The sequence below is a fragment of the Phalacrocorax aristotelis genome, chromosome 2 (assembly GCF_949628215.1).
Source record: "Phalacrocorax aristotelis chromosome 2, bGulAri2.1, whole genome shotgun sequence".
Classification (NCBI taxonomy): Eukaryota; Metazoa; Chordata; class Aves; order Suliformes; family Phalacrocoracidae; genus Phalacrocorax; species Phalacrocorax aristotelis.
The window spans coordinates 160,246,376-160,258,602 of record NC_134277.1 but is presented as its reverse complement, the minus strand read 5'-3'; the positions used below and the strand labels follow the sequence as shown (position 1 = coordinate 160,258,602).

Sequence of the window (12,227 nt, the reverse complement as noted above, 5' to 3'; positions counted from 1 at the left end):
ATCTTAAAATCTATCATCATCCTTGTTAGACTGAGTTTGGTGATAGCTTTTTGTAAGTAAATGTTTATATTCCAAATTAATTTTCTCCCTCACTTTTGAATCTATATTTCCAGCCTTTTCAGTTTATAAGCTGCTAAGCATTGATCACTCCTTTTTCCCTTGCCTTGTATACATCAATGGCTCTCACTGGTCTGATGTCAAACTGCTACAAGCTCCACTCCCATATCAAACCAAAAATTGAATTCTCAGAGCACAGAATTTCTTTGCTGCTTTTCTTTTTGGTTTTCTTTCCGCCCCCCGTCCCTTTAGAGTCTTGTTAATATAAAGAGCCTTTTCCCCTAGCTTGAAGTTGCACAGAAGCAAAATCAGTGAAGAATTTAAGTACACCTCAAGCCGAGTAATCTCGTGCTATCTCTGTTTACACTGGATTTTACTAATGCCTTAATTTGATGCTCGAAGCACCATTCCTCTATTAACATATTTCTTGCGTGTACTGGAATGCCTACTCATGTCTTTTCTGGTAGCCTCAGTGACTTTTCGCTTTGCGTGTGCAGGAGCGTGCAGGTCTGTGATTTCCCAGGGGAGGATCAGGTGGCGGCATGCCTACTGACAGCTGACTGGCTGCTTAGTTACCTTTAGTGGGCTTTATGGAAGCAGAGCAAGGACCAAGGGAGAGATGTAGATGATGATTTCTCTTTTAAACAGTTCACTTTTAATTTTTCTTTTATTTTTCCGTATAAATTGTTTTATCAAAGTCTGTTTGATCTGTTACACACCTTTAGTTAGTTTCCAGTCCTTGCCTTCCCCCCATAAGATTGCTTTAGAATTACAGCCACACCCATTTTCAATTTGAAGGAAATAAGTCTTCAAATGTTATTAACGTGACTGTAATCCTCTCCTATTCAGAACTGTCAGCATTTCTTTTTTTCTTCAGTACTGAGTTGCCTTCTGTGGGATATCACTCATTTGTACCTACGACTTTGTCAGGTTTTAATTATGCTGAGTTCCTAATTGTTAACCTTGAAGTGATCTTAAGACATGTTCATATTTCACTTTCCTACTGGAAAATTTATTCCACACTTTCTTCTGTGACCTCCAGCTTCTCTTGTGGATTGTGAGACAAAAAATTCGTTCAGAGTGTCAGCAATATATTGGCATCATCTGTCACTGAATTTCTACTCCTGTTCTTTAATGGACTCGCTGAGTCCTTGCTTAGCAGCTTGGGTCCATTTTTTTCCTTAACAACATTTATTGTAGTTGTTATGATTTCTATGTTGGGTTTCTTTCCTCTTTCTCTAAGGACGTTCTTACCTTCATACCTCAGTTTTAGATAGCCCTTGGAAGTTGCTTTCATATTTCTATATTTGCACCAAGAAATTTCTTCAAAATCCTAAATTGTTAGAACATTTTAAAAGTTTTTTTTTTCTGTAAATGTTGCACTATATCATTGCTATCTTTGCCTCCCATTTCCTCCCTGGAACTTTCTCCCACAGCTGTTCTCTTCCTTACTTCTCACCCATAAAAGTGCCATTTACACTTGATCCTTAAAATTATGTGTGAATCCAGATGTATCTGCTTTAGCACTTCCCCTAACCTGTGTGCTGAGGTACCTTCAGTGTGCAGTTCTTGTAGTGCGCCAGGTTAATGCAAGACTTTTGCCTGCAGAAACAAACTCCCTCTTTGTCCGTAAGTCCTTTCCAGCATAGTGCAAGATGGCCAGTGCATTAGCTAGGTCTGACTAGTATATATTTAAAATTGTTTTCTACTAAGTCACAAGACAGAAAGGATACCACGTTTGAGGTGTTATTCTGTTAAATTATAGCAAGTATCTTAAATCACGAATACGTGTTAAAAAGGAGGCGAAATCAAGATCAGGGAGTCTGTTCACAGCTCCCAACTCCTGAAATGGGTGTTGAGAAATAAAAAAATTTCAGTTTTGACTTTGGAAACTCTACATTTTTTTGTTCGTAGGAATGATTTTATAAAAAGAAAACACTTTGACAACATAGCAATAACCAATCCCAGCCTGAACTGGGATTCAGCTTATGATTTTAAATGCCAAAAATGCAAAGTTAGCCCTATTTAGCTTGGATTGAGACTGGGAAATGAGAATTGTTGTTGGCTGTGACAGTGCCATGTATATGAGGCTGTTCAGAGGTTGTGTCTAGAGACTGAAATGACTTTAGCTCATTCTTGCCTGGGAGTCAGTATACTAACCTGTTATTAAATTTAAACTCTTTCTGGTATCTAATTTGGGAGAAATCTTGTTGCGAGACAGCTATGAAAACAAACAGCTGCTAAGGAATGTAATACACACCAAATGCCCAAGAGGAAAAGTTAATTATGTGAGGTTTTACCAGTATGATCTGAGACTGGCAAAAATCCACACTGAAGCTTTGATCACAGCATGGCAGGAGAAGTGTATCCTTGTCAGTCTGAATCCTTTTCAGTTACTGGTGATCTGGTCTGGATCTCCTTCTGACAGAGCTAATGAAGATATTTCTTTATGGCATAATATTTGAGTTGTTCTGCAGTGCTTAAAGATCAAACAAGGTGGGGAAAAAGTGACAGCAGAGTGTGCTAAGTTTGAAGAATGACTAGGAAAGAGGCTAAGAAATGCTTAGCAAAGGCAGGAAATATTGTTCATAGTGGACGGCAAACACAAGAAATTGGGGAGAAAGCAGTTTTGTGGGAACAGAGCACATAGCAAGGTGGAGGGACTGGAAAAGTACAAGTCACTTCACTTTCTTGAGCTTTTGACTCTCTGTGTACTATTACAGATATACTTTTGCCCTCATGCCTTACGGTGGAGAGTGTTTCATTTGGTTTTTGATTTTGCTAGCAGAGGCTGTTCAGCCCCTTATTTTATAGGTGGACTATTTCCATAGCTCACATGCTGAATATAAAGACAGGATTGGAGGCTGAGCAGTCCAATATCACAGCCACCCTTGGTTGACAGTGGCTGCAGGTCTGTGTTCCAGGACTTGTTTTTCACACAATATATCTGTATGTAGACTAGAACAGAGAGAGGGGGAGAATATTTAACTACAAACTACCTTGATGTATAGTTATTTCTTTCAGTTAGCATGTACATCAAATAAGGGTATTCATTGATCCTGAAGTAGTAGTTTGTTCCAAGTTAAACATTTGTTTGGTTTAAATACAGAGTTTCTGATGAAGAAACATCTCCCTCAGAAATGAGAGCCCCTTTTGTCTTACGTTTTGAAGAGGGGTTTCTTTCAATGTGTCATGTATCTAAGTTTTTCTCCAGCGAGACAACATTCAAAGTGCATTTTCTTGGTTTCACAGTATGAACATCACTGAAAGCTTAAAAGCTTATTTCCTGAATCCCTCGGTGCAATGACCCGATCATCAGAAGAGTTGCCCCTTCTTGGTCTGTGTCCGTCAGCTCTAGTTTTTGTCAGAGTTGTTGCTCTTCCATTTCCAGTGCTTCTTAGCAGGAATGTGTAACGGTAACAAGATACTTTCTGTTTTAATTAATGTATTTTTGGTAAATGCAGTGTATTACTTATACCAAATCTCTTTGAAACAAAAGATAGAAACTATGTACAGTTCTTTGTCCAAATCTGGCTTTTTCTTTTTGCCTCAAATTACTGAACCAGAGCAGTAGATTTTTGGATTCTTAGTCTCAACCAAAGTTTCAGATCAGTACACTATAGTAACCAGTTAAATTTGGTTGCATGTTATCTGTTTTTCAGATTTTTTTCCATTTAGATACTGATAGAAAAATGTGCTGCTAATTTGCCACGTTTAGGCCTGTAATACATTTTGTGTGTCATACTGGACCAGAGGTTATTGTCCTGATGTGAGAAACATATCAGCAGATGATTGTGTAACACTTCAAATCTTTTCCTCGGTATTATTTTTGCTGTCTGAGCAAGCCACTGAGATCTTCATCAGTGCAAACGCTGACTGCCTTGTATGCAGAGAACTGCTAGAGAGCAGAGCCGGTGGCCTTTGTTCTAACAAAATGAAACCAGCACCCCAGAAAACCAACTAACCTGTGCCCATGGTCTTGTTCACCATGCCACTCCTGTTCTTTTCCTTAGTTTGTAATTCTTCTGAACGATATATCTGGGTGAGCACTGCAAACAGACAGTTTTATGCCACCTTACATGTAGCACATGAGCATGTAAAAGCTTAAGTCAAAAAGCCAGTAACTAAGTAATACACAGACACTTAACTTGTTTTGCATCTGTTTGCAAAATTACACCGCCACTCTAGACAGTCTTCTCCTGTCCCAAGTAAAGATTGCATCTATCCTCTAAAGTTTTCCTGTTCTCTAGAGCCATCACTTCAAGCTCACTCCGAAGATGGCTAAGATGATTGTATTAATCACTAATAATTATCATTAAACACTAAGACGATGATATCAGTCTTTCTGTACAACTGTTCATAAGTAGCTCACTTTGTTCTTCAACCCTATGGGATGTCTTTCCTGTTATTCAAGCCAGAAAGCTGATGGCCCTTTCAGATAGGATTCTTGGGCCTTGCATGCAGGTGATTAGCTAAACAGTGCTGACTTGTTCTGCATGATGACTTTTATATGGTCTCTTATTTCAACCACTTAGCTAAAATGGTTGTCCAAGCCATCGTTATTTTATGCTACAGTTAACTCTGATAGTCTTTTTCCTGACACTCACAGATTACGTTTTTCCCCTTTTGTATTCTTTCAGAGAAATTCAAAGATTACTTTTCTCTGCCCCCCTTGACATCACCCTCTCTTATTCTGTTCGCTTGATGTTCCTTTTTTGCCACATCACACAAAAGCTTGTTTTAATTTCCAAGGCTTTTTACTCCTGCCTGACTTAGTGTCACATTTCCCATTAGCTGTAAAAATTTTTGACTCCTACCTTTGCTCAGTCCATGAAGATTTAATTACTCATTACTTTTTTCAAAGAAGTTTCTTAATGCCTCCTTCCGTATTGTGCTTAGTTACGTGGATTTTTAGTGAAGAGTTATTTATACCTCACTGTCTTCTCTCAATTAATCTTCAAAAATAGGATGACAGTAGTTATGTGCGGTTAGGCTATTGGTATATTGATACGGATGCCTGTCTCACAAAACTACCACTGTCTCATTTATGTTGTACGCCACCACCTCCCTTTTTTCTGTCTGCTACTGTCTCTTGTTTTATATTGAAATTATAAGGCCTTTGGGGCATAAAATACTTTTTCTGTGTAGCACACCTCACAGAATCCAAGTCCTGGTCCAAAACACTGCATTAATATGAACAATAAAGAGCAGCAATTGGCTGCTGAACTCATTCTTTCTTTCTCCCGTTCAGAAATAAGAGGCAGGACTGATATTCTTACTACCTCTGTAGCTTGGAGTGTAGGGTTAATGCTATTCCTGAAAAGCATAGCAACCTGTTTTCAACCTCGACTTCTACATAATTTGCTCTGAAGAGTAAGTATATCAACTGTTTCACTAACTAAGCAGATCTTTATCAGGCTAAAGGAAACACTGGATTTCCGTGCATTTCACCCTTTATTTTAGTTCCTTTCATCCTTCTATTCTGTGATCACTTCAGGCTCCAGTAAAATCCTACCATGGTAACAGTCACTTTCTTCACAGTGACAGCTGTAGCAATGCACAGCAAAGATTACACATCAGCTTGAAGCTGATCACAGAACAGAATTTTATACTGTAACACATCCTCAAAAATAAATATCTAATAATATCAGCATGGCTGTCATGTCAAAGGCTACTGCACATTGTGCTTCAGCAGCTCATCTTGTATTTCAGTCTGGCTCTGATTAGTACCTACATGATGTGGGTGCTGGTGTTCATCTAGAAAATTTGCCAATACATGGAGTTATATATAGGTTGATTGTCAGGTTTGCAGTTGCTTTAGGACATGGAGGGATTTGATGCTTAAGGTGATGGTACAGCAAAAGAAAGTTTCAGCTGGGGCAGATGGCCCCATTTTCTCAGCCACTGTGGAGTTCTTGTCATCTGTGTAACATATAGATAAAACCTTATAGCAAGATTATTGTCCTGTTAGAGCTCTCGAAATGATGGCAATGTTACCGTACTTTCTCAGAAAGAAATTGGTCATACAGTATTTTGCCAGATGAGTGAAGATGCCAGTCTCTCTGTCAGGATATATTCAACCAGCCAGTTGCTAAGACTTATTAAAAATCTACATCGCTAGTATGAAGATCTGTTTGCTAGCTAGGGTTTTATATTTTATGCAAAGCAAGTCTTTCATATTCAAGTCTCTTATTATTCTGAAACTATTGTGCACCAGATTGTCTTTCTTCTGTACCTCATTACAGAGGTTCATGTGATCAAATTACAGTGTTTTTCACACAATAAATCTACATGTAAACTAGAACTGAGAGAGTTCAAATTACTGAAATGGCACTGAACAAAATGGTAGAGACAGATTTGTAGACACCAACGTAAGGGCACATCACAAATCCAGGTGGTCTTTGTGATCTAGAATGCATTGTATTCACTTTTCCTTTTAATCCTTTCTGTACATATTTTGTATATTTTCTTGCGATATATTTAGGATATAAATAGGGGCATCTGTAATCTAGTGTAGGGTTTTGAGATCCTGCAAGATCTCTGTGATTAACTTTTCTTCTTCATGGTAAATGGAAAGGCAGCACTCAGTCTGAAATCAAGGGAGAGATTCTGTAGAGGTTTTTGGGTCAAGCTCACCAAGACTGGTTTAAACACTATGGACCTGCAACTCCTGCTGACTTCAAAGAAAATTGAAGATATTCATTATTTCTCAGGATGAGCTCTAGAATAAGAAAGCAGCTTTAGCATTTTACTGCAAATATCTTTTTTTACTCCTTTTCAGGGAAGGGAAGAAGTATATTTTCCTTAATGGTTTGAATTAATTTCTCTCAAATTAAAAAAGACTTGCTTGTTTTGAGAGGAAGAGATTCCTCTAAGAGATACCCATTTTTAATGTCACTTACATGTATTTGAATGGTCCTCGGATATTTAAATTAAGAACGTCTATAATTTAGAAATGTTGAGCTTCTTATGAAGCCATGGGGGTGCAAGGCCCATTGGCTTTTGTGAGACACACATTTAGCTGGTAAAGAATATTTATGCAGGTACCCAATTAATTTAATACGCCAGCTGTGTGTGGCTTCAGCTTCTTGCTGTCATTCTTTAGCAAGGGATAAGCAGCCAGATGCTTTTCAGCTGGCTCTCAAACAGAAAAGAGGTCTTGGATGCTACTCTTCAAAAGATTTCAGATGCCAATAAAAAGAATTGAGTGTAGTGACTTCATTCGTTCTGATGGCAGCTGTCCCACTGTTTCATCAATTTGAGGGATGTAAATTAATGTTTTGAGATTGTTCCCTGTGGAACAATCTAATAGGAACCAAGCAGCAGCATGTAAACATTGAACTGATTTGAAATGTAAATATCCAAAATAATGTGGTGATTTGTCAAACTAAAGGGATTACAGATAGCTGTCCAAAAAAGATACTGGAAGCTAGAAACACCAGAAATAATGGCATTAGTCTTCTTTACCCTGCATGACAAGGGTAATAAAACCACATCAATAAAGTCAGGTAGGGAGGTTAAATTAACTTTCTTTATTGGCCATTTTCATTTCAAAAGCACATAAAACTGAACAAGTATTAGATTGCTGCTATTGGATTGAATGAGGTTCTGGTTTCATTTCATTTTCGTGTCAACTGTGCTTTATTTATTTTCCTTTCTTTGTTATTTATGTACGCTCACAAAACTATATTTAAAATTATTTATGGATTTTGATTTAGAGTGACTAAAGTGAGACTGTACAAGATTCATCTCAGACTGTGTTGTGCATTCTTGCAGCCCTTAGCGAATGTAGTGTAATTTTTCTGGCTGAGGCACGTTGTCAGAGGATTACGGATAGTGCGCTAACACAGAAGTTAGCGTACATTGCATAAATAAAAGGCCAAATTTTAGACACCCCTATTTGGGTATTTGTTTGAAGATCTCTAGCATCAAGGGCTGTAATTTTGAGCTGATTCGTAACAAGCTGTGAGATTTTAATTACCTAACATTTTTAACTGCAGCTTCGTGTCTGCATTCACTAGTAATTAGACTTGACTGCCTGTTATGATCTTCATTAGCAGAACTGTGTATGTCCTTTCCTTTCACACAGGAGCTGACACTGGAGCAGGTAGCCTCAGGAAAGAGGAGAGAACAGTTACAAAAAGGGAGTGCTGTGTATAGATTCACAAAGTTCCTATTGTTTTCAGTAGGACTTTGCGTTTCTTTAATAATTAAAAAGAAAAAAAGGGTGTGCGGGAAGGAGCAAGAGAACAAGAGCAGAAAGTTAACAGTGCTGTCTGCCTTTTCTTGATTTAGGTCCTTGCTTTTCGAAGAGAGGCTCAAGCTTCCATTTACTAAAGGGTACTTTGGTGAAACCCATATTTTGTGACGACATAAACTAGTTTTTTCTGAGGGTGGTTGCAAACTCTATTGTCAAGACAAGCATCCAGCATCTCCCGCTTCTGTAGGATGTTGAGGTTGAACTTCAGCAGGAGCTCTTTAAAGTAACTTCCATTTAAAATGTTCAGATCTGCTTGGTAAAAAACACAGAACGTGGAAGGGACTTCAGCCCATTCCTGTAGTTTTATCCCTATAATCTGAATCCTGTGCAGTAGGTCAATGACAATGGCGAGATTCTCTTGAGATGTTAAATCTTTCACCAGATCAAATCCACATATATTTCATCAATATATTAGAGGTGTACTGACTCTGGGACCTCTGAATAATTTAACACCTGAACATACTTGTTATTCTTCAAGAAAAAGCTTTGTATAGCCTGATGAATTGAGTGAAAGTCCAAAGTGATACGAAATCCTAAGGGGTTTATGCATCTCTGAAATCCTCATCTGACAGATAATTTAAACGTGGAATAAAAAAGTTTTAAAACAATCAGTGTACAACAATGGCAATGGTTGCTTAGGGGGAAAAAATGAAATTAGAACAGACCATCAGGAAAACAAATATATAGAACTTCTTTTTCTCCTTGCTGGCCTCTAAGGAGTCAAACACGCACATGAAAGCTTCGCTGTAGTTCTTCCCTTCTGCCCCTGCTCCCCTCTTAAGCAGCAATACTGATCTTAATTATATTCTCTTGAACTTGATTGTTCTAATGCTACTCTTTACAAAACAATGTTGTATGCATGAGAATTGCAGAACTTTTGAATCAACTTCTAATTAAAAAAAATAGCCCCTTTCTAATTTACATAATTCAGATTCCACGCTTTGGAATCTGCCAGGTTTGACCTATTCTTTTCAAAATCACTTACGAGCTCAGTGCTGCCAAGAGCACACCATATACTGCTCTGAGATACAAGGGTACACTGAGATCCAGTCATTTGGTATCTATGAGTCTTTTGTTCTCTTCTTATTATTACACTTTGTACAGTTATTGGAAATACCCTGGAGTTTTGCTTTCCATCGTGAGATGTAGGTGAGCCAGCAATTCTGTCTTCGTTCCGTGCTGTTTGTGTAAGTGGACAATTTATAGATGCACTTGATGATATGAAAAAAGTATTTGTTACAGAGAATGTGACCTCCTACAAATTCAGTCAGCTACTTTCTTACAGTGAGAAATAAACATGATTTATCTCCAGAAGCTTAGTTCATAAAACATTGGCTAAGCCTAAATGAAAGAGAAACAGGCCTTAACAAAACCAACCTATTTTCTGAAAAGAGAAGGAAGAGAGGATTTGATTAACTGCGTGTTGCGGTTGCTGGTGGGTTGGCATTGATGATCCAGAAAAAATCCCAGCTCTCTTCAGTGGACACAGAGAGTGGTATTGTACTGAAAACACCTAACAGATGCCTTTTTCAGATCAGGAAATTCTATGCTCTCCTCAAAAGTACATTCTTTTATCACTGGCACTTGAGAGAATGCATTTCCTCCACATGACTTACAGTTTTCTGATGTCTTGTTACTGGCCTGCAGTACTGTGCATAGGAATTTTGTATGGATCTGGTAAAGAATGAAGAATTGTCCTTGAATTCTAGTAAGAACTGTATTTTAGTAATTGACAGCCGTTTGAACTCTTTGGAATTTGACACCAAATTGTGTTGGGTTTTTTTTTCTTTTTGACAGGAAGCAAAACGTTAAGTAAAAATTCTGTTATTTTCAGTTGTCACTATCCTTCCAATAATGTAAAAATTGCTGCCTCAAAAACAGTAGGTCTTGGGGATCTATTTCAGTAATATTTACATTTCACAGTTTTCTAATAAAAGGCCATTGAGGTTTACAATGAAAGTTTTACTTCTGTGAGCACTCAGTTGGCTAGGAAAAAAAAATAGAAGAAAAAGAATGAAATGGGTACAGTAGATGTTTTTTCATGTGGTTTTTGATGGATTCTCACCTCAGTGCTGCTAGAGGAATTGTTTGACTTCAGATTTATTCAAATGAGAGCGGTTTTGAATGAATGACTGCTGAGAGATTAAAGCTGTCTCCCAGGACCTATGTTCCTGGAACTTTGCAGCTCTCTGTGCATATAACTGAGATGCTGTATTACTGCTTTCAGTATTCAGTCTAGCTATACACGTATTAATCAAAAGTGTTCACTACAAATTCTGTGTAAAACTGGCATTTTCTTTCAAAACTACCTGATTTCTAATTTCCGTGCTGTGTTTTCATTAATCATCGCAATACCAGGTGTTTATTGGAAAGGTGAAATTTCTGTAACCCCTTCAATTTCCCTGCAGGTAAAAGAAGAGGAGCAATCAGCCAATCACACTTTGATGATTCAAGAGACACTGCAGCAGGCTTCAGTGGAGCTGTCTGAACAGCATCACCTGGTAGTCTCATCAGATGAAGTGGAGGGAATTGAGACGGTGACTGTCTATACGCAGGGTGGAGAGGCTTCAGAATTCATAGTTTACGTTCAGGAAGCTATGCAGCCTGTAGAAGAACAAACTGTGGAACAATCGGTGCAGGAGCTCTAGAGAACAGTGTACAAAGGAGGTGGCTACTTGATTTGCCAAAGCCAAAAGTTTGGGGTTTGTTTCCTAGCAAAAGCAAGCAAGCTGACAAATTTTCAGTTAATTTGTGACGCGAGACCTTTTTACTAGATAGTGATCTGACTGGTTGGATTGTATCAGTAACTTAGACGTAGTATGTACAAAACCTCCTCAGACTTTTCTTTTCCTAAAAGTGTTCATATTTTGAGGAAAACGTATTCTTCCCCTTCTTAGAAGATCTCTCACTTGATTCTTGTAAATCCCCACAAATATTGTCTGTTCAAAACTGTGTTATCCCACAATAATAAAACATCTATAAAGGTAGCTAAAATGTCTAGAAAAGCCCATATAGCCCATTTTATACATACTTAATATGTGCTTGACTTGACTGGAAGCAGAGTTGTTTTTTCTTAATTAGAAGAGCTTCTGATTTCTGAGTACATGCTTACAATGTGTTTGCCAAGTTGTGGATCTAACCCCCCAAAAAGGCTCAAGACTTCAGTTAGAAACATACCACAGATGGCCTGTAGTTTGTACTTGTGAGATGATCCTCTGAGTTTGGGAGGTATTTAAAGCCATATGTTATAATTCTGGGTACCAGCAGGGTGACTGTTATTTAGATAATTGAATAATGATAACTCTTCCCATCCCACTGGGTAAATACCTGACCAGTACCATATGATGAAACCAAATCTGTCAAATCAATGAAGTATTCTTTTGTTTTTCCGAAAAAAAAAATTATATTCAAATTATTTGTAAATGCTATGAGAGATGTATGTTCATATGTTTTAAAGACATGCTTGTAAATATGATTGTGTGAAAGAACTTGTACAAAAAACTTAAGTAAATATTGACCAGAATCTAGATATTCTTAATTATGCATGTATATAGTTTCAGATTTTTCTTCATGAATCTTGAATTGTTTCTGATTTAATATTTTTAAATTTGAGCTATAAAAGTTATTAATTAATAACAAAATTGTCATATTTTTCTTCTACCGCTCTAATTTCTTAAGTGTTGGCTTCCCTTTCACAGCTAAGTAAAAAAACACTGTTTTGCATTGACTCTGAGAAGTTATTCCTCCAGGCAGTAGTCTCTAATCAAGAAAGTAGCATAACGAAGTCTAGACAGACCTTTCTGTGTGAACGTATTTATGGGTGTTCTGGGTAGAAAAGTGGAAAAAAGCTTTTGACTAAGTTAGTGTAATGTAGTGAGTCGGCTCTCTGCCTCTTCGAAGTGTGCTGGGT

At 37.7% G+C, this 12,227-nt stretch overlaps 1 protein-coding gene across 5 annotated transcripts in view; it reads left to right on the top strand.

Annotated features, from left to right (window-relative positions):
* ZFAT (zinc finger and AT-hook domain containing) overlaps positions 1–11,958 on the top strand; it is a 141,058-nt gene extending 129,100 nt beyond the window's left edge. For all 5 annotated transcript variants that reach the window (XM_075085876.1, XM_075085875.1, XM_075085878.1 and 2 more), the window contains one exon: positions 10,726–11,958. In XM_075085876.1, coding sequence (XP_074941977.1) covers positions 10,726–10,965 — 240 coding nt within the window. In that variant the 3' untranslated portion in view covers positions 10,966–11,958. The remainder of the gene's footprint in view (positions 1–10,725) is intronic.
* The last annotated feature ends 269 nt before the right edge of the window (positions 11,959–12,227 follow it).